Source organism: Nycticebus coucang, chromosome 2 (genome assembly GCF_027406575.1).
Source record: "Nycticebus coucang isolate mNycCou1 chromosome 2, mNycCou1.pri, whole genome shotgun sequence".
NCBI classification, from domain to species: domain Eukaryota; kingdom Metazoa; phylum Chordata; class Mammalia; order Primates; family Lorisidae; genus Nycticebus; species Nycticebus coucang.
This window is the reverse complement of record NC_069781.1, coordinates 132,349,563-132,371,391: the sequence shown is the minus strand read 5'-3', so window position 1 is coordinate 132,371,391 and position 21,829 is coordinate 132,349,563. Positions and strand designations below refer to the sequence as shown.

The 21,829-nt window shown below is 39.8% G+C and overlaps 1 protein-coding gene across 4 annotated transcripts in view; it reads right to left on the bottom strand.

Moving 5' to 3' along the window:
* WDR93 (WD repeat domain 93) overlaps positions 1-21,829 on the bottom strand; it is a 111,229-nt gene that overhangs the window by 71,358 nt on the left and 18,042 nt on the right. For 2 of the 4 annotated variants that reach the window (XM_053581871.1, XM_053581870.1), the window contains exons 4-5: positions 20,600-20,664; positions 17,137-18,233 (exon numbers count right to left, since the gene is read on the bottom strand). In XM_053581871.1, coding sequence (XP_053437846.1) covers positions 18,036-18,233; positions 20,600-20,664 — 263 coding nt within the window. In that variant the 3' untranslated portion in view covers positions 17,137-18,035. Of the gene's footprint in view, positions 1-17,136; positions 18,926-20,599; positions 20,665-21,829 lie in introns of those variants that run through there. The other 2 variants (XM_053581872.1, XM_053581873.1) reach the window with 2 other exon arrangements.

Below are 21,829 nucleotides of genomic sequence, written 5' to 3'. Positions count from 1 at the left end.
ACGCCAGCATCTGCAGTTTTGAGATTTTGTGATGTGGGCCATTCTCCCTGGGTAGTTTTGATTTGCATTTCTCTAAAAGATAGGGATGATGAACATTTTTTCATGTTTGTTAGCCATTTGTTTTTTTTTTTTTTTTTTTTTTTTTTGTGGTTTTTGGCTGGGGCTGGGTTTGAACCCTCTACCTCCAGCATATGGGACTGGCGCCCTACTCCTTGAGCCACAGGCGCCGCCCTTTGTTAGCCATTTGTCTGTCTTCTTTAGAAAAGGTTCTATTCATGTCTCTTGCCCATTGATATATGGGATTGTTGGCTTTTTTCATGTGGATTAATTTGAGTTCTCTATAGATTCTAGTTATCAAGCTTTTGTCTGATTCAAAATATGCAAATATCCTTTCCCATTGTGTAGGTTGTCTATTTGCTTTGGTTGTTGTCTCCTTAGCTGTACAAAAGCTTTTAAGTTTAATGAAGTCCCATTTGTTTACTTTTGTTGTTGTTGCAATTGCCATGGCAGTCTTCTTCATGAAGTCTTTCCCCAGGCCAATATCTTCCAGTGTTTTTCCTATGCTTTCTTTGAGGATTTTTATTGTTTCATGCCTTAAATTTAAGTCCTTTATCCATCTTGAATCAATTTTTGTGAGTGGAGAAAGGTGTGGGTCCAGGTTCAGTCTTTTACGTGTGGAGATCCAGTTCTCCCAACACCATTTATTGAATAGGGAGTCTTTCCCCCCAAAGTATTTTCTTGTTTGGTTTATCAAAGATTAGGTGGTTGTAAGATGTTAGTTTCATTTCCTGGTTTTCTATTTGATTCCAAGTGTATATGTCTCTATTTTTGTGCCAGTACCATGCTGTCTTGACTACTATGGCTTTGTAGTACAACCTACAATCTGGTATGGTGATGCCCCCAGCTTTATTTTTATTACTAAGAACTGCCTTAACTATATGAGTTTTTTTCTGGTTCCATACAAAACACAGAATCATTTTTTCCAAATCTTGAAGGTACGATGTTGATATTTTAATAGGAATGACTTTGAATAGGTAGATTGCTTTGGAAAGTATAGACATTTTAATAATGTCAATTTTTCCCAGCCATGAACATAGGATGTTCTTCCATTTGTTAAAGTCCTCTGCTATTTCCTTTCTGAGGTTTTAATAATTTTCTTTATAGAGAAATTTTCTTTATATACCTAACAAAGGAGGTGAAGGACCTATATTTCATTTTCTTTGAAACTATGGTGAAGGGCATTGTGTCCTTAATTAGCTTCTCACCTTGACTGTTATTGGCATATACAAAGGCTACTGACTCGTGGACATTGATTTTTATATCCTGAGACATTACTGTATTTTTTGATGACTTCCATGAGTCTTGTGGTTGAGTCTTTCGGGTTCTCTAAATATAAGATCATGTCATTAGCAAAGAGGGAAAGTTTGACCTCCTCCACTCCCATTTGGATTCCCTTTATTTCCTTGTCTTGCCTAATTGTATTGGTAGAACCTCCAGTACTAGGTTGAATAGTAAAGGTGACAGAGGACAACCTTGTCTCGTTCCAGTTCTAAAAGGAAAAGCTTTTAGTTTAACTCCATTCAGTAAAATATTAGCTGTGGGTTTGTCATAGATAGCTTCAATCAGTTTCAGAAATGTGCCACCTATGCCTATACTCTTCAGTGTTCTAGTTAGAAAAGGATGCTGAATTTTATCGAATGCTTTTTCTACATCTATTGAGAGAATCATATGGTCTTTATTTTTGCCTCTGTTAATATGGTGGATAACGTTCATGGACTTGTGTATGTTCAACCAGCCTTGCATCCCTGGGATGAAATTTACTTGATCATGATATATGAATTTTTTGATGATAAGCTGTAATCTATTGGCTAGGATTTTGTTGAGAATTTTTGCATCTATATTTATGAGTGAAATAGGTCTGAAATTCTCCTTTTTAGTTGGGTCTTTTCCTGGTTTTGGTATCAGGGTGATGTTTGCTTCATAGAATGTGTTGGGGAAGATTCCTTCTTCCTCAATTTTTTGGAATAATTTCTGTAGTACAGGAATAAGCTCTTCCTTGAAGGTTTGATAGAATTCTGGTGTGACACAATCTGGACCAGGGCATTTTTTTGTTGGAAGCTTTTTTATTGTTTCTTTAATCTCAGTGCTTGAACTTGGTCTATTCAGGAACTCTATTTCTTCCTGGCTAAGTCTAGGGTGAGGGTGTAATTCCAAATATTGATCCATTTCCTTCACATTGTCAAATTTCTGGGCATAGAGTTTTTGGTAGTATTCAGAGATGATCTCTTGTATCTCTGTGGGATCAGTTGTTATTTCCCCTTTATCTTTTCTGAATGAGGTTACTAGAGATTTTACTTTTCTTTCTTTCTTCTTCTTCTTTTTTTTTTTTTTGTAGAGACAGAGTTTCACTTTATCGCCCTTGGTAGAGTGCCGTGGCATCACACAGCTCACAGCAACCTCCAACTCCTGGGCCTAGGCAATTCTCCTGCCTCAGCCACCTGAGTAGCTGGGACTACAGGTGCCTGCCATAATGCCCGGCTGTTTTTTTGTTGCAGTTTGGCTGGGGCTGGGTTTGAACCCGCCACCCTCAGTATATGGGGCTGGTGCCCTGCTCACTGAGCCACAGGCGCCGCCGAAGATTTTACTTTTCTATTTCTAGTTATTCTGGCCAAACATTTATCTATTTTATTTATTTTTTCAAAAAACCAACTCCTTGTTTCATTAATTTTCTGAATGATTCTTTTGTTTTCAATTTCATTGATCTCTGATTTGATTTTGGTATTTATTTTCTTCTACTGGGTTTAGGCTTAGATTGTTCTTCTTTTTCCAATTCCATTAGGTAGCTTGTGAGTTTGTTGATGTGCTCTCTTTCTGTTTTTCGAATGTAGGCATCTAAAGTGATAAATTTTCCTCTCAAAACTGCTTTTGCAGTATTCCACAGGTTTTGGTAGCTTGTGTCTTTATTGTTGTTATGCTCAAGGAAATTAATGATTTCCTGTTTTATTTCTTCCTGCACCCATCTGTTATTCAACAGAAGGTTGTTTAATTTCCATGCCTTTGTGTGGTGTTGAACGTTTTTGTTAGAGTTGAGTTCCATCTTCTAAGTTGAGTTGAGTTGACTTATGAGAAGATACAAGGTAAAATTTCAATTCTTTTGATTCTGTTGAGGTTTGTTTTATGGCCTAGGATATGATCAATTTTGGAGAATGTTCCATGGAGTGATGAGAAGAATGTATATTTTTATCTTTGGGATGGAGTGTTCTATATACTTCTATCAAGCACAGTTGTTCTAGGGTCTCATTTAAATCTCTTATATCTTTGTTTAATTTCTGTTTAGAGGATCTGTCCAGCTCTGTAAGAGGAGTGTTAAAGTCTCCTGTTATTATGGTATTGTCGGATATCATATTGCTCAGACTGAGTAAGGTCTGTTTCAAGAATCTGGGAGCATTTAAATTGGGTGCATAAATATTTAGAATTAAAATGTCTTCTTGTTGTATTTTCCTCTTGACCAATATAAAGTGGCCATCTTTGTCTTTTTTGACTTTAAATCCACATGTATCTGAAAATAAGATTGCAACTCCTCTTTTCTTCTGAATTCCATTTGCCTGAAAAATTGTCTTCCAACCCTCAACTCAGAGTTTTGTCTTTTGAAGCCAGGTGTGTTTCCTGTAGACAGCAAATGGATGGCTTGTGTTTTTTAAACCAGTCAGCCAATCTATGCCTCTTCAGTGGGGAATTCAAGCCATTAACATTTATTGAGATAATTGATAAGTGTGATCATGTTCTATTCATCTTATTTTGTGAGAGTCCATTGCTTAGTTTTATCTTGTGCATCAGTATGGTAGTTAGATTCTGTCCTTTAGTTTCTGAGTTCTTACTTTGCTGCTGATCCATTGTGATGGTCAGTGTGTAGAACAGGTTATAGTATTTCCTGTAGAGCTGGTCTTGTTGTGGCAAATTTCCTGAATGTTTGTATATCAGTAAATGATTTGATTTCTCTGTCATTTTTAAAGCTTAGCTTAGGAGGATATAGAATTCTGGGCTCAAAATTGTTCTGTTTAAGTAGATTAAAGGTAGATGACTGTTGTCTTCTTGCTTGAAAAGTTTCATTAGAGAAGTCTGCAGTCACTCTGATGGATTTGCCCCTGTAGGTCAACTGCCACTTACTCCTGGCAGCTTGTAGAATCTTTTCTTTTGTCTTGACTTTGGACAGGTTCATTACAATGTGTGTTGGAGAAGCTCGGTTAAGAGTTGAGGCAACCTTGGGTCCGATATCCCTGTGAAAGGAGTGTGTCAGAATCTTTGGTGATATTTGGGAAATTTTCATTTATAATATTCTCTAGTATGGCTTCCATTCCCCTGGGGCATTCTTTTTCCCCTTCTGGGATTCCTATAACTCGTACGTTGGAACACTTCATAAAGTCCCATAATTCTGTCAGTGAACATTTTGCTTTCTCTCTCTTCTTTTCTGCCTCTTTAACTGTCTGAGTTATCTCAAGAACTTTGTCCTCTACCTAAATTCTTTCTTCTGCATGGTCTAACCTGTTGCTGATACTTTCTATTGCATCTTTAAGTTCCCTAATTGACTGTTTCAGTTCCTTCAGGTCTGCTATATCCTTTCTATATTCTTCATATTGTTCATCTCTTATTTGATTCTGTTTTTGGATTTCCTTTTGGTTATTTTCCACTTTATCAGCAGTTTCCTTCATTGTTTCTATCATTTCATTTATTGTTTTCATTATGTGTATTCTAAATTCCCTTTCTGTGATTCCTAACATTTCTTTACATGTGGAATCCTCTGCAGTAGCTACCTTATGGTCCCTTGGAGGGGTTGCTCTGGACTGGTTCTTCATGTTGCCAGGAGTTTTCTGCTGATTCTTCTTCATGAGTGATTTCCTTTATCAGTATCCTTGCCCTAATTTTCCTTTCACTTCCTCTTGCTCTTTAAGTTCCTGTGCTGTGGACTAGGGTTTCAACGAGTCCTTTTGGTATAGGACCAGAAGGATGAGAAGGTTGAAGAGCAAGAAGGGATAAAAGAAAGAAAGAAAAGAAAAAAGAGAAAGGAGAGGGAGTGGGTAAAAGGGAATATTGACAAAGAGAAGAGAGGCACAGACAGAGGGAGACAGAGCAATATAGTTGTACAGTAGGGTACTTTGACACAGCCTTAAAAATACCCAACCTCTGGGGGTACCGATCTGTGTGGTTCCCTTGAGGTCAGAAGCTCTTTGCTAGCCTGATTTGACACAGTACCCTACCTCTACCAAGTAGAGAGGAAAGACAAAAATGCTATAAATGAAACCAAAATGAGTAAACAGAAAACTTTACAGGATAAAATTGGGGGAAAAACCAAGTAATAGGGGTAGAAGCACTGGCAAAAATGAAGTTCTATTTATTGAGAAAGGCAACAAGGGGAAATTGTATTTAAACTAGAAAAATGGAGAAACAAAAGAGAAAAACAAGAAAACAAAACTGTATAGGGAAAAGGTTGAAATTAAAAAACAAAACAACAACAACAACTAAAAAGAACAAAACCAAAAACAAAGCAGTACATATATCTTGTTGAATATTGTCTGGGCAACAGGTAATCTTCTGGGATATGAGATGTTAATCACAATGCTGATTCGACTGAAGGCCTCTGCTGATTTCTCAAACCCTGCAGGGTGGAGTCCCTAAATCTCTCTTCAGCCCTCTTAAAAGGCGCTGTAAACTTCTAAACTTGGCTAAGCAGAAGCTTTCCCAGGAAAGTGCTTGTTGCTGAGATCACTGATGAAGTGGCTATCTACTTACCCAGTGTGCCAAAACCAATTTCACTCTGCCCCTGAGGGTTAAGGCTGTAAGGCGGCTCAGTCCCCGCCTTTAGGCTGCTCAGTCACTAGATTACTAGCTCCTGCCAGATCCTTCTCTGTAACCCTGAGGGCGGACCTTGCTGGGGTAGTTCTCTCACAATGGCTCCACATGGCCCACAGCCGAACACTATTAGCTCTGTCTGGCTCAGCCTGGGGCCCTAGACAACACCCAGTGTTCTCTGCACTCCTGCCCAAGCTCTCCCAAGATAGTTCAACTGACTGCCATGTCCCAAAACAGCAAAACAGCTCACAGGTAAGGCCTTTCCAGTTTGCAGTCTCACTGCTGTTGTACTTACAGCTGTTGGTGGGATTAGACCAAATGAACACACGCAACCACTTGCCAGTTTTCCACTGCTTTTGTCCTCCTCTTGGGGTCCAAAAGTCTCTCGCTGACTACCTGTACCTTCAAAGGGGTGATTATAGGCAGATACCAACAGCCAGAGATGCCTGGAGTCTTGTCTCCCCAGACACACTGTGCCCAGTTGCAAGGAAGCTGTTAGTCGGCCGCCATCTTGCTTGGATGTCCCTACACCTGGGCGACTACAGCCTCTTCACCTGTTTCTCTCATGGTCCTCAGTCTGGAAGCAAGACATGTACATTGCTGTGGGGCTGCACAATCCCAAAGGACAACACCCAGAGGACCAGAAGTGTCACTTACGGATGTTCTCAGATGAAAGCAAAGATGCTGCTTTCCCAGAAGCCCCCAGAAAACCTCTCCTCCAATCTCATTCGACTTAGGGCTTTCTGGGTGCTGGTGTTTGTGAGTGCAGTTGTGGTTGTCAACCTTGTGCCTCATCTCCTTCATTTTCCATCTCCTCTTTACTGCTGCCCTCTCCAACCTGTCTTTGGGCCCTGTGTCAGTGTTCCACCTTATTCTTCTGCACTGTGGTTGTCAGCCCTCTCCTTCACTTCTCCCTTCACAGGAAGGTTGGAATGGTGTGGTTGCCCAGCATCTGCAAGCTGGGAATAGCTGCCTGCATCCTGCAGGAGCTGCATCCTGCAGGAGGTGCTTTCAGGAGCACTCTCCAATCTGTAGTCCTTTCCCCACTCTCACTACTCTGATAGTCCTGCTGCTAAGGGCCTTGGAGGACCTGCCTAAGCCACTGAGAGTGTTCATAGTGGTTATTGCCTGCTGCATATTATTGTTCTGCACCACAATTCCATGAGGGCCTGTAACATCTGCTGTCTCTGCACCCTCCAACAACATCCAACTCCATCGCCTCCACTGCAAAGGTGCTTCTTGAGATTATTTAATGGCCACCTGCTGTCTAAATACATATTCTTGTTGCCTTTCCTGTTAATGAAACCATATCTGTTCCTTATGGTGAATCATTTGTGCCCTGAACTGTCGCTGCCATGACCCTTTTGACCCCAGACAGCCAGTGCTACTGCCTATATGTGGCTGCCAGGGCCACAGATGCCACACTGCAGGTTTGGGCAGTTGCTGGGCCTCAACCTCCATGTTCAGGGCTGTGGTGATGAGGACTCAGGCAGACTGCACAGCTGTGGCTCTTTCTGCAGTTGTCACTAGGCTGGGTAGTGGTGGAGCTGCTCAGAACTCTCTGAAGTCTGCTCTTTGCTCATCTTTTAATGTGAAGTTTAAAACTTTTTAACAGCTTCACTAGCAGTGTAATGACTGTTGCAATTATTTGTCATCTGTAAGAAAGACTCGAACTCCATTTCAGGCATAAATCTGATGGTGATTTATTACACTTATGCAGGAGACTGCGGTGATTTATTACACCTGTGCAGGCGGGCTGCCACCCAAAGGGCCAATGGCCCCAAAGAGAAAAGCAGGTTGCCTTTTATACCTTTTTTGTTGCCATGCAAGCAAGCAAAAACAAAAGCAGAAAGTGGCAGTTAGTTAGCCCAGAGGTGGGGTTACAGAATTGGCTCATGGAGGCGTGGCACTGGTTGCAGCAAGTCAGGGGGTTGTATTGTGGCAGCTGGCATGGGGACAAACTTGGCATGAGGACAACTTGGGGGATGCAGTACCCTGGGAACTTTACGTAGGTAATTTATTTCACCATTGGTTTTATTGCTGGGGGTAAGTTCAGGGGGGTTACAGAACCTGGGAAATTCTGCTTTAGTGAGTTCACTATTGTCTGACAAGTGAGTCAGGGAACTCAGAACTTCCTTGTTCTGAAACCTGTTCTCAGAATTAACCCAAGGAGGTGGGGGAGGGGGTTGAGACATGTGGGGACTCAGGCTGAGACAGTTAGGGGCCTTTAAGGGTCTTTTTGCTGGGCCAGTTATTACATGACATAATAAACTGTACACTGTAGTTACAATTTGGTAAGTTTTGACATGTCTGCCCCTTGAAACCGTTACCACAACAGAGACAGTAAACATCTCCATCACCTCCAGCATTTCTTTCTGCCCCTCTGTGTTCCTTCTTTGTGTCGCCTCAGGCAACAACAGATCTGTTTTCCATCACTTGATCAATTACTGTTTTCTAGAATTTTATAAAAATGGAATCATACAGTATGCATTCATTTTTGTATGACTTCTTTCAGTTTAGTTATTCTGAGATTTATATATATCATTATATGCTTTAATGCTCATTCTTTTTATTGATGAATAGTATTACATTGTATGAATATACCACAATTTGCTTTTGCATTCACCTGTTGATGACATTTGGGTGGTTTCTGGTTTTCGGCTCTTAGAAATAAAGCTCCTATGAATATTCACATACAAGTCTATGTATGGACATATGATTTCATTCCTCTTGGGTAAATACCTAGGAGTAGAAGGGCTGGATTGTATGATAAGCTATGTTTAACGTTTTAAGAAACTACCAAAGTAGTTACACTTTACAGTTGTGTAACTTTGCAACACTTGGCATGGTGAGTGCTTTTAATTTGAGGCATTCTAGTATGTATGTAATGTATCCCATTATGATTTTTTATTTTTATTTACTTAGTTCCAAATTAGCATGAGGGTACTAATTTTTAGGTTACCTTGTTCTCACTTTGTAGTTAAGCCCTTTACCCGGGGGTGTGCTGAACACCTTCACTTTGTGCACATTAGGTGACATCCTGCTAGTTGCCCTCCTTCTTTCAGCAATTGTCCTGCCTCCTCCCCTTTTCCTCCTCTTCCTTCCCACTTGCTAGACTATATTTGTGTTTTATCATTTGTGTGGAGATATAACTATTTATATATTTATTTCACATTAGTATTAAGTACTTCGGATATATATTTTTCCATTCTTGAAATACTTTACTGAGGATATGTTTCAACTCCATCCAAGTAAACACAAAAGATGTAAAGTCTCCATCTTGTTAATGGCTGAATAGTATTCCATGGTATACATATATGACAATTTGTTAATCCATTTGTGTGTTGGTGGAAGTTTGTGTTGCTTCTATGACTTGGCAATTATGAATTGAGCTGCAATAAACATTCTGGGGCAAATGCCTTTGTGGTAAAATGATTTTTGTTCTTTTGGGTAGATACCTAGTAATGGAATAGTGGGATCAAATGGAAGGTTGACTTTTACTTGAGAATTCTCCATACTTCTTTTCATAAAAGTTGTATTAGTTTGCAATCCCACCAGCAGTGCAGAAGTGTTCCCTTCTCTCATGCCAGCATCTACAGCTTTGGGACTTTGTGACGTGAGCTAATCTTACTGGAGTTAAGTTATATTTCAAAGTGGTTTTGATTTGCATTTCTCTGATGCTTATGGACCATGAGCATTTTTTCATGTGTTTGTTGGCCTTTTATCTGTCATCTTTAGAGAAGTGTCTTTTCAAGTCTCTTGCTCACTTGTAAATGGAGTTGTTAGTTCTTTTCTTTTTGATCAATTTGAGTTCTCTGTAGATTCTAGTTATCAGGCCTTTGTTAGATTCATAACATGCAAAAATCTCCCATTCCGAAGGCTGGCTGTTTGCTTTAGTTGTAATGTCCTTAACAGAGCAGAAGCTTTTTAGCTTGATCATATCCCAGTTATTTATTTTTGATGTTGCCTGCAATTGCCAAGGGGGTCTTCCTCACAAAATATTTTCCCAGACTACTATCTTCAAGTGTTTTCCCTGCACTCTCTTCTAGTATTTTTATAGTTTCATTTCTTAAATTTAAATCTTTTATCCAGTGAGAATCAATTTTTGTTAGTGGTGAGAGGTGAAGGTCCAGTTTCAATCTTCTACAGGTTGCTGGGCAGTTTTCCTGGCACTATTTGTTAAATAGGGATTCTTTTCTCCAGTGCATGTTTTGTTAGGCTTATCAAAGATCAAATGACGATATGCGCCTGGGTTCATCTCTAGATTCTCTATTCTATTCCATACATTCATATCTCTATTTTTGTGCCAGTACCATGCTGCTTTGATCATATAGACAACTGTAGTATAATCTGAAGTCTGGGAATGTGCACAAATCCTCCTTATTTGTTTTTATTTCTAAGTATTATATTGGCTATTCAGGTTTTTTTTTTTTCTGATTACATATACAATGAAGTACTATTTTTTCAAGTTCTTTAAACTATGATATTGGTGTGTTGATGGGGATTGCATTAAATCTGTAGATTGCTTTGGGTAGTATGGACATTTTAACAATGTTGTTTCTTCCCAACCACAGGCATGGTATGTTTTTCTATTTGTTAACAACTTCTGCTATTTCTTTTCTCAGGGTTTCATAGTTCTCTTTATAGAGATCTTTCATATTCTTTGTTAGATATATTCCCAGGTATTTCATCTTTTTGGCACTACTGTAAAAGGAATAAAGTCTTTGATTATGTTTTGGCTTGACTATTGTTGGTATATACAAAAGCTACTGATTTGTAGGTATTGATTTTGTATTCCAAGACACTGCTATATTCCTTGATCACTTCTAAGAGCTTTATAGTTGAATCCCTGGGGTTTTCCAGGCATAAGACCATGTCATCAATGAAAAGCAAAGAGTTTGATCTCCTCTCTCCCCATTTGAATACCCTGGATCTCTTTCTCTTGCCTGAATGCAAAGGCTAGGACTTCCACCACTATGTCAAATAGCAGTGGTAACTGTGGGCATCCTTGCCTAGTTCCAGATCTGAGTGGAAATGCTTTCAGTTTTACTTGATTCAATATGATATTGGCTGTGGGTTTGCTGTAGAAGGCCTCTCTCAATTTAAGAAATGTCCCACTTAAGCCCATTTTCTTAAGTGTTCTTACTAAGAAAGGATGCTGCAAATTTTCTGTATCAATTGAATCATATTGTCTTTATTTTGGATTTTATTTATGTGGCAAATTACATTTATGGACTTACATATGTTGAATCCCTGGGATAAAACCTACTTGCATACCTTGCATCCCTGGGATAAAACCTACTTGATCCTGATGTATAACTTTTTAAAAATGTGTCACTATAGTCTGCTTGCTAAGATCTTATTGACTATTTTTTGCACTGATATTCATTAATTATATTGGCCTGTAGTTTTTTTTTTTTTTTGTAAGGTCCTTTCCTGGTTTTGGAATCAGGGTGATATTTGCTTCATGGAACGTGTTGAGGAGGATTCCTTCCTTGTCTATGCTTTGGAATAGATTATGCAATATAGGAATTAGTTTCTCTTTGAAGGTTTGGTAGAATTCTGGTGTGAAACCATCTGGTCTAGGGTTTTTCTTTTTTGAAAGATTTTGTATAGTTGATGCAATTTCAGCACTTGATATAGGGCTATTCAAAATTTCTACTTCTTTCTGGTTGAGATTAGGAAAGTGGCACACTTCCAGTTATGGTTCCCTTTCCTCTACATCTTCCTGTTTCTAGGCATAGAAATTTTTGTGGTGAGTGTTGATAAAGGGGAAACAACACTCTGTTGTTTCTGTGGTATCTGCTGTTATTTCCCCTTTATCATTTCTGATACATATAAATTGGAACATTGGAAATCTTACTTTTCTCAAACCCGTGAGCTCAGGCAATCCACCGCCCTTAGCCTCACAGAGTGCTAGGATTACAAGAGAGGACTAGGATTACAGGAGAGAGCCACTGTGCCTGCCCTAAGACTGAGGTTCCAGCCACATACACCTGAGCTGGCAGGTTCAAATCCACCCCAGGCCCACCAAACAACAATGATGGCTGCAACCAAAAAATAGCTGGACATTGTGGTGGATGCCTGTAATCCCAGCTACTTGGGAGGCAGAGGCAGGAGAATCACTTGAGCCCAGGAGTTGGAGGCTGCTGTGAGCTGTAATGCCACTCTACCCAGGGTGAAAGTTCGAGGCTCTGTCTCAAAAACAAAAAACCAAAAAAACAAAGAAATCTTACTTTTCTGTTTCTGGTTAATCTGGAAAAGGCTTTATCAATTTTAGTATCTTTTCAAATAACCAACTTTTTGTTTTGCTAATCTTCCAAATGATTCTTTTATTTTCAGTTTCATTTAATTCTGCTCTAATTTGGTTCTTTTTTCCTGCTGGGTTTGGGGTTGAATTGTTCTTCCTTTTCTAGTTGCTTGAGATGGCCAATTGTTGACTTGCTTTCTGTTTTCTTTCTTCTTCTTCTTTTTTAAAAAAGAATCCCAAAGACTTTATTATTTATTTATTTTTTAGAGACAGAGTCTCACTTTGTTGTTCTTGGTACAGTGCTTTGGTGTCACAGCTCACAGCAACCTCCAGCTGTTGGGGATAGGTGATTCTCTTGCCTTTGCCTCCCAAGTAGCTGGGACTACAGGCGCTCGTCACAAAGCCCAGCTATTTTTTGTTGCAGTTTGGCTGGGGCTAAGTTTGAACCCACCACCCTTGGTATATGGGGCCAGTGTCCTAGTCACTGAGCCAACGGTGCTGCCTTCTTTTTGTTTTCTTGATGAAGGCATATAATTCCATAATTTTGCCTCTTAGGACTGCTTTTGATGTATCCCACAGGTTTTGATAGTTTGTTCATGAATCTAATTATATTTCTTTTTTTTTTTTTTTTTGTAGAGACAGAGTCTCACTGTACCGCCCTCGGGTAGAGTGCCGTGGCATCACACGGCTCACAGCAACCTCTCAACTCTTGGGCTTACGTGATTCCCCTGCCTCAGCCTCCCGAGCAGCTGGGACCACAGGCACCCGCTACAATGCCTGGCCATTTTTTGGTTGCAGTTTGGCCGGGGCTGGGCCTGAACCCGCCACCCTCAGCACATGGAGCCGGTGCCCCATTCACTGAGCCACAGGCGCCGCCCTGATTATCTCTTTCTTAATCTCATCTATGACCCAGCTCTCATTCAGCAAAAGGTTAGTTTCCATGACAGTTTGAATATGAAGATTTCTGTTACTGTTGAGTTCAACTTTTATTCCATATTGTTCTTGAAGATATAGGGGATGATTTATATTCTTTTGGATTTGCTGAGGTTAGACTTAATGTCCTAACATATGACCAATTTTGGAGGATGATCCATGGGCTGATGAGAAGGATGTGTATTCAGTTTTATTAGGATGAAATATTGTGTAAATGTCTGTTAAGTCATTTGTTCTTGTTTAAGTCCATTATTTATTTGTTTAGTTTCTTCTTGGAGGTTCTCTCTAGTATTATCAAAGGGATATTAAAATCTCCAACTATTATATTGCAAGAAAATACGTTGTTCAGATTATTATTATTGTATTTTGAGAAAGAGTCTCACTTTGCTGCCATTGGTAGAGTGCTATGGCATCACAACTCACAGCAACCTCAAATGCTTGGGCTTAAGCGATTCTTTTGCTTCAGCCTCCCAAGCAGTTGGGACTACAGGACTATTATCCGCCACAATGCCCAGCTCTTTTTAAGAGATGGGGTCTCACTTTGGCTCAGTGTAGTCTCTAACCCATGAGCTCAGGCAATCCATCCCCCTTGGTCTCCCAGAGTGCTAGGAGTACAAGCGTGAGCCACAGCATCTGACCTGTTGTTCAGATATTAAGGGTTTGTTTTAGAAATCAAGGAGCATTCAGGTAGATTGTGTAAATGTTAATTATTGAAATTTCTTCATGTTGTGTGCTTCCCGTGACATGTATATAGTGTACATCCTTGTTTTTCCTTATTTTTGCTGGTTTAAATCCAATTGTATCTGCAAATAAGATTGCAACTCTTGCTTTTTTTCTATTTTCCATTTGTCCAAATTATTGTTTTCCATCCTTTCACCCTGAGTCTTAGTTTATCCTTTGAGGTTAGGCTTGGATACAACAGTTACTGGGTCTGTGATTTTGTATCCAGTCAGCCAGCTTGTACCTCTTTAGAGGGGAATTCAAGCCATTCACATTTATTTAGAGAATTGATAGTTAATGGTGGATTTTTGGTCATCTCATTTTTCAGAGGTCCAGAGCTTATTTTTATCCTTTTCACCACTGAGGAAGCTGGGCTTTGTTCTTTAATTTCTCAGTATGTTTACTTTGGTGGTGAACCATCATGCTGGTCATTATGAAAAATGGCTCTGAGTACTTCCTGTAGAGCTGGTCTAGTTATGGCAAATTTCCTCAACATATGAATGTCAGTAAAGTTATTTCATTTCTCCATCACAAATGAAACTCAGTATAGCAGGATACAGGATCCTGGGCTGAAAATTGTTTTGTTTAAGAAGGGTAAGGCTGATGACCATGCTCTTCTGGCTTGAAAAGTTTCAGCTGAAAGATCTGTGATCATCCTGGTAATTTTCCCTTTGTAGGTAAGACTTTTCTTTTTTTTTTTTTTCCCCCTTTTTTATTGTTGGGGATTCATTGAGGGTACACAGAACCAGGTTACACTGATTGCCTTTGTTAGGTAAGGACCCTCTTATAATTGTGTCCCACCCCCAAAATGTGTACCACACCCCTTGTCCCCCCACCCCCTCCCTCTTTCCCTTTCTCACCTCTCCCCATCCCCACCCTCCACCGTGTACTAGGACCTTAATTGTTCTCATGTCAGAATTGAGTACATAGGATTCTTGTTTCTCCATTATTGTGATGCTTTACTATGAATAATGTGTTCCACATACATCCAGGTTAATATACAGTGTTTTCACAGTGCTAGAGTCTGAGTGATATTTGATCTTTCTTCTTTGTACTTTATTGTATTGCTTTTTTTTTTTTTTTATTAAATCATAGCTGTGTACATTGACATATTCATGGGGCATCATTCACTAGCTTCACAGACCATTTACCAAGTTTCACATAAACCCTTGTAAGATGCACCGCTGGTGTAATCCCACCAATCCCCTTCCCTCTACCTACCTCCCCCCTCCCTCCCCTCCCTTTCCCCCTTCCCCCTATTCTTAGGTTGTAACTGGGTTATAGCTTTCATGTGAAAACCCTAAATTAGTCTCATAGTAGGGCTGAGTACATTGGGTACTTTTTCTTCCATTTTTGAGATACTTTACTAAGAAGAATATGTTCCAGCTCCATCCATGTAAACATGAAAGAGGTAAAGTCTCCATCTTTCTTTAAGGCTGCATAATATTCCATGGTGTACATATACCACAATTTATTAATCCATTTGTGGATCGATGGCACTTGGGCTTCTTCCATGACTTAGCAATTATGAATTGGGGTGCAATAAACATTCTGGTACAAATATCTTTGTTATGATGTGATTTTTGGTCTTCTGGGTATATGCCCAGTAGAGGGATTACAGGATTGAATGTCAGACCTATTTTTAGATCTCTAAGTGTTCTCCATATCTCTTTCCAAAAGGAATGTATTAATTTGCATTCCCACCAGCAGTGCAAAAGTGTTCCCTTTTCTCCACATCCGTGCCAACATCTCTGGTCTTGGGATTTTGTGATATAGGCTAGTCTCACTGGAGTTAGATGGTATCTCAAAGTAGTTTTGATTTGCATTTCTCTGATGATTAAAGATGATGAGCATTTTTTCATATGCCTGAAGGCCACGTGCCTGTCTTCTTCAGAGAAGTTTCTCTTCAAATCCCTTGCCCAGCCTGCGATGGGATCCCTTGTTCTATTCTTGCTAATGCGTTTGAGTTCTCTGTGGATTTTGGTTATTAAACCTTTGTCGGAGACATAACCTGCAAATATCTTCTCCCATTCTGAGGGCTGTTTGCTTGCTTTACTTACTGTGTTCTTGGCTGTGCAGAAGCTTTTTAGTTTGATCAAGTCCCAGTAGTGTATTTTTGAAGCTGCTTCAATTGCCCAGGGGGTCCTCCTCATAAAATACTCGCCCAGACCGATTTTTCAACGTTTTTCCCTGCACTCTCCTCTAGGTAAGACTTTTCTTATGCCTGGCTGCTTGCAAAAATTTGGCAAAGTTAATTATAATATGTCTAAGAGATGCTGTGTTTGGAATGAGTCATGCTAGGGTTCTGAAACTATCTACTATCTCAATTTCTGTGTCTCTCACAATACTTGGGAAATTCTCCACCAGAATGTGGCCTTTGGGACCATTCTCTTCTCTTTCAGGAATCCCTATAATTCAGATGTTTGATCTTTTAGAATAATCCCATAACTCCCTCAGGGAATATTCTGTTCTTATTCTTTTTTCTGTCTTTTTGACTAATTGGGATAGTTCAAAAGACTTGTCTTTGATTCCTGAAATTCTTTCTTCTCCCACATCAACTTTATTACTGAGGGTCTCTACTATGTTTTAAAGATCATTGAATGTCTTGTTCGATTCCTTAAGCTCTGTTTCTCTTTCCTCTTTATATCCATATCCTTGGTGACTTTGTCTTTGAATTCATTACTTTTTTTTTTTTTTTGAGACAGAGTCTCACTTGGTCACCCTTGGTAGAGTGCTGTGGCGTCTTAGCTCATAGCAACCTCAAACCCTTGTGTTCAAGTGATTCTCTTGCCTCAGCTTCCCAAGAAGCTGGGACTACAGGCTTCCACCACAACACCTGGCTATTTTTTATAGACAGGGGTCTCTCTCTGGTTCAGGCTGGTCTCCAATCTGTGAGCTCAGGCAATCCACCCACCTCGGCCTCCCAAGTGCTAGAATTACAGGCATGATAAATTCATTAATTTCTTGAGACAACTTTTGGACTATTTTTTTTTCTATTTCCATCTTCTCCTCAATTTCAATCATTGTATTTGCCATCCATATTCTGAATTCTATTTCTAATATGTCAGCAATTTCTCTATGGATGCTATTTTCTGCTGTATCTCCCTTGTAATGTCTTGGGGGAATTGATCTGCTCTGATTTTTCATGTTGCCAGAATTCTTCTGCTGGTTCATCCTTATGAATATTTTCAGTTTTTAAAAAATACATTATATTTTAGTTGAAATGATAGGTTGTTCCTGAATAGTTATTGAGAGAATCTAATTTGGGACCCTTAGGAAACACTGTCTGACGCATTTGGCAATTAAAACTGTCAGAGTGAGACTGGATCAGAAGGCATTGGGAACTGGGGCTAACCATCCCTTCCCTAATCAATGAACTGAAGCTTGTGCTTGTGTCCTTTCTTCTACAGGCTACAAGCTCTCTTTCCAGGTTGTAGTCAGAGTCTCTGAGGGCTGGCTTGTTGAGATAGCACAAAATGGCTTTTCCCTCTACAAAATACTAAGGAAGGAGTTTCAGTATTTCACTGGAATCTCTGCTGGACAAAGATACGAACACTTGCTGACCTGTCCCCCTTATACCCCACTGCCTGCAATAGGTGGAGGAGGGGAGAATCTACAGACAGACCCACTAAATCTGCCTCTCACTGCTCTAACTAACCCCACTACTGCTCAAAAAAAGTCAAATAAATGGTGAACTTACAGTCCCAGAAAGCAGTGGCTAGAGAACAAGAATCTTCACATGCCTCAGGCAGCATGAACAACACCCACTCAAACAAGTTCAGAGAGTTGCTAGGTAGCTGGAGAACAAGAATCCACCACATATCTTTCTGAGACTTCCCAGGGAGCTGGAAAACGGACTCTTCTAGTAGAATGAGAGTCAGGAGAGACCACACCTCCTCATGCCAAAGTTGGAAATGCAATGCCACTGTTTCCTCTCAGAGCAGGCAGCTCAATTGCTTGGTTCAGGGGCCCACATAATGCAGAGGCCTGAGAACTCACCAAACACTCCCATCTCTGTAGGGGGCAGTCCAAAGGCAACCAGATAGAGGGAGAGTGGGCTGTGGGCTCAGGACAGCTGAGAGAATATTTGTTGAATTTTGTGCCGGGCTGGGGACTTGGCTCAGAGGTGGAAATTCCCAGGTGTAGGAGAACCAGGACCTCAAAGCGTTCTTCCATGGGGTGAATCGAGAGGTTCTTTGTTCCCTGCTTGCTCACAGAAACCCCACTGTGGGCCTCCTGGTTGGAAAAGGGGTCTCCCATCCCCTTGGCAATAGGAACCTTTAGACTAGTCCCTCTGCACCTGCTCTCTGTTGGCTTTCTTCCTCTTTCTTGGCCTCGCAGCTTGTCTCAGTGGGATGATGCGCACCTCATTTTCTTTTTCTTGTGCTGAATTCACCTCCTTTGGCTTCTCTGAGTCCACTCCTCTCCTTTGGCTTCTCTGAGTCCACTTCAGTCCAACTTCTCTCTCTCTGGACAGGAGCCTCTGGCAAAAGCAGCCTTTAGTCAGGCATCTTCTCAGAATCCCTAACCCATTATGATTTAATTTCCATTTCTCTAATGACTAATGATCTTGAGCATTTTATATGCCTTCCATACCTCTTCTTTGGAAAACTTGTCTTTTCAAACCCTTTGCTTATTCAAGAAATCACATTGTTTACTTGTTTTGAGAGTTCTTTATATATTCTGGATAGTTCTTTATCGTACGTGTGATTTGCAATAATTTCCTCCTGTCAGTAATTTGTCTTTTCATCCTTTGAATAATATATTTTGTAGAGTGTAAGTCTGAAATTTTGATGAAGTCCAGTTTATCAATGTTTTCTTTTGTGGATCATGCTTTTCGTTTTGTAGCTAAAAAATATTTGCCTAACCTAAGGTCACAAAGACTTTTTCCTATGTTTTCTTCTAGAATTTTTATAGTTTCAGGTTTACATATAGATATATGATCCATTTTGAGTTTAATTTTGTTTATGGTATGAGGAATGAGAAGTTTTTAATTTTGGTGAAGCACAACATTAATATGCTATGATTAGTGTTTTCATGTCTTAAGAAATATTTGAAATCAGCAAGAAATGATCAGTTAACTCCATTAAAAATTGGGCTAGAGACATAAACAGGAAATTCTCTGAAGATAACAGACGAATGGCCAATAAACACATGAAAAAACGATGAATGTCCCTAATCACCAGAGAAATACAAATCAAAACAGCTTCGAGACATCATCTAACCTCCATGAGAATGGCCCACACCACAGGGTCCCAAAGCAACACATTCTGGCATGGATGTGGAGAGAAGGTACCACTCATGCATTGTTGGTGGGGCTGCAAACTAGCATAGCCTCTATGGGAAAACGTATGGAGATTCCTCAAAGAACTAAACGTAGAGCTACCATTTGGTCCTTCATTCCCATTACTAGGTATTTACCCAAAAGAAAGTCATTTTTACCATGAGGATATCTGCACTTGAATATTTAAAGCAGCATAATTCACAATTGCAAGAATGTGAGAACTCAGGTACCCTTCAACACATGAATGGATTAATAAACTGTGGTATATGTATACCACGGAATACTATTCAGCTGTAGTAGATGGAGATTTCATCTTTTGTAACTACCTGGAAGGATTTGAAGAACATTCTCCTAAATGAAGCACCATGTGTACTCAGTACTTAATCAGAACCAGTAGATTAACAACTATGTGAGAGAAAAACTATTGAATTCAAGTAAGGGGTTAAAGGGTTGGGTAAATTCCTGCCCAGTGGAATATACATTGCATAGGTACACTGCACAATTCCTGGGTGAAGGGCACAACTATTGACACAACTCAGACTTTAACCTTACAAATATAATCTATGTAACCTAACTGCATGTATCTGAAATATAAAAGAAAAAAATTATAAAAGAAATCTTTGCCTGGTCCAAGGTGGCAAAAATATTTTTTTGTGTTTTCTTTTCAAGAATAATAATGGTTTCAATCCTTAGATTTAGACCTAAAATCCATATCAAATTTAATTTTTATGTATGGTATGGAGTTTTTCCACATTTGTTTGTCCAGTGTTCCAGCATAAATTATTGAAAATGTTTGCTTTTCTTCATTGCCTTGATGTCTAGCAACAGCATTTCTTAGAAGATAAATTATAATTAAATATCTACTCTGAGCAATAACTGCTCTTTGGCGAATAAATTGATTCAAAACACATTTTCTGATAATGGACGGTGTGCCAGGTAATGAACTGGGAAAAAGTGATTCAAAGGTAAGTAAGACAGGTCCCTGCCCTAAGGAGATGCAGCAGTTATACAAACGAGTGTAAAGGATGTAGAAAATGCTGATGTAATAGAATTTGTGTTCTATATTGAGGTGGCATGAAGCAGGGAGAGATTAGCTCTTCTTGGGTATATGAAGGAAAATATCTTAGAGAAGGAGATACTTGGGCTGGTCTTGAAGAATGAAAGAAATTTAACAGGCAGACATGGTAGGTAGGGAAACAAGGGGAGCATTCCAAGCTGAAAGAAGAGTACAGGTGAGGGAACAGGAATGTGAAACAGCCTGGAAAATTTAAGGACTTTTACACGTAAGTGCCTATCAGATATACTTGTCTGATGCTCAAGAGAAAAACTGGGACTAGAACTCCTTAATAACTTTCTTCTCTTGACAGCAGGGTAAATAAATGCAAGGCATTCAAACTCTACCCTCTGACAATGGGAGATCTTTTAATTGGATATTCTGGAGGAGACTCTCTGACTAGGAAGTTCTCTATTTCTCTTAAATCTAGGATAGCTATCATTCTTCCATATTAGAAGTAAAATTAATTTGCTACAACTTTTGAAACAGCTAAAGGTGAAAATGAACTCACCACTTCATTGATGGCTTTGATTAGGAAAAGACCATCCTTATAAAAATAAAGCAGTCTAATGATACCTGAAAAAGAAAAGTGAGAATGTAAGACAGACAAATGAGGCAAATAAGAATTAGAATTTTACATTTGAATTTTCCTTCATAAGCTAATGAATCTTAGGCCCCTCTATGGCCTTCCACCGCTCTTGGTTTTCCTTTCTCCACACTCACTGGACATGCTCAGGTCATTTCCTTCCTGGGTTCTCTCTACCTTCCCCAGCCCTACTTGTATGTCCTAAAGTTCTTATAAGCATGCTGCCACATCAATCCACTGCTGGGTCCCATCCACCTATTACAGTGCATCACCCCTTAATGCTTCACACTGTTACCAATTGTTTCCTGTGTGTTGTATTACTCTTCTAAGTGCATACATCATTTGAGGGAAAGAATCATATCTTACCCATCCATGGTCATCACCTCTCAACTCCAATAAGCTCTTTCCACTATTAATTTTGTTGAATTAGTAAGTAATTCTGTCAATCTAATTCCCATTTAATGTTCCCATTAATTTATGATCATCACCCACCATGACTTCTTATCTCTTTCTTTAGGTGCTTCCTAGTCATACCATAGAACAGACATTATAGAGACATCTGGCCCACTTTGAGTGAAGGTCTAACTTAACTCAATAAAGATTCATGGGTTCTCTGCTCCATATAAGTATATGTGCTAGGGACACTAAGGCAGTTTGCCTTCAAATCCATCATATTGAGAGTTACACAGACATTTAAGCTTTTTACTTTGAACTAATTTTAGACATAAAATAAAGTTGCAAGGCTTGGTGCCTGTAGCTCAAGCAGCTAAGGCACTAGCCACATACACCAGAGCTGGAGGGTTCGAATCCAGCCTCGGCCTGCCAAACAGCAATGACAACTACAACCAAAAAATAGCTGGGCATTGTGGTGGGGGACTGTAGTCCCCGCTACTTGGGAGGCTAAGGCAAGAGAATCGCTTAAGCGCCTGCCTTAGTTTAGACCTTCATAATTTCTCTCCTCAATGAGTACAATAGTCCCTCCTGGTCTCTTTGCCTCTTGTTTTGACTTTTTCAAACTCCTGCCAGGGTGTCCTTCCTGAAATGCTTGTCTGGTCAGGTCACTCTCCAGTGTGCTGTGTTGCCTGAGCAGAGTGGCTGCTGGGAGAGACACTCCCACAGATGATCTTAAGGGGAACAGGCACATTCTGCTCTCCT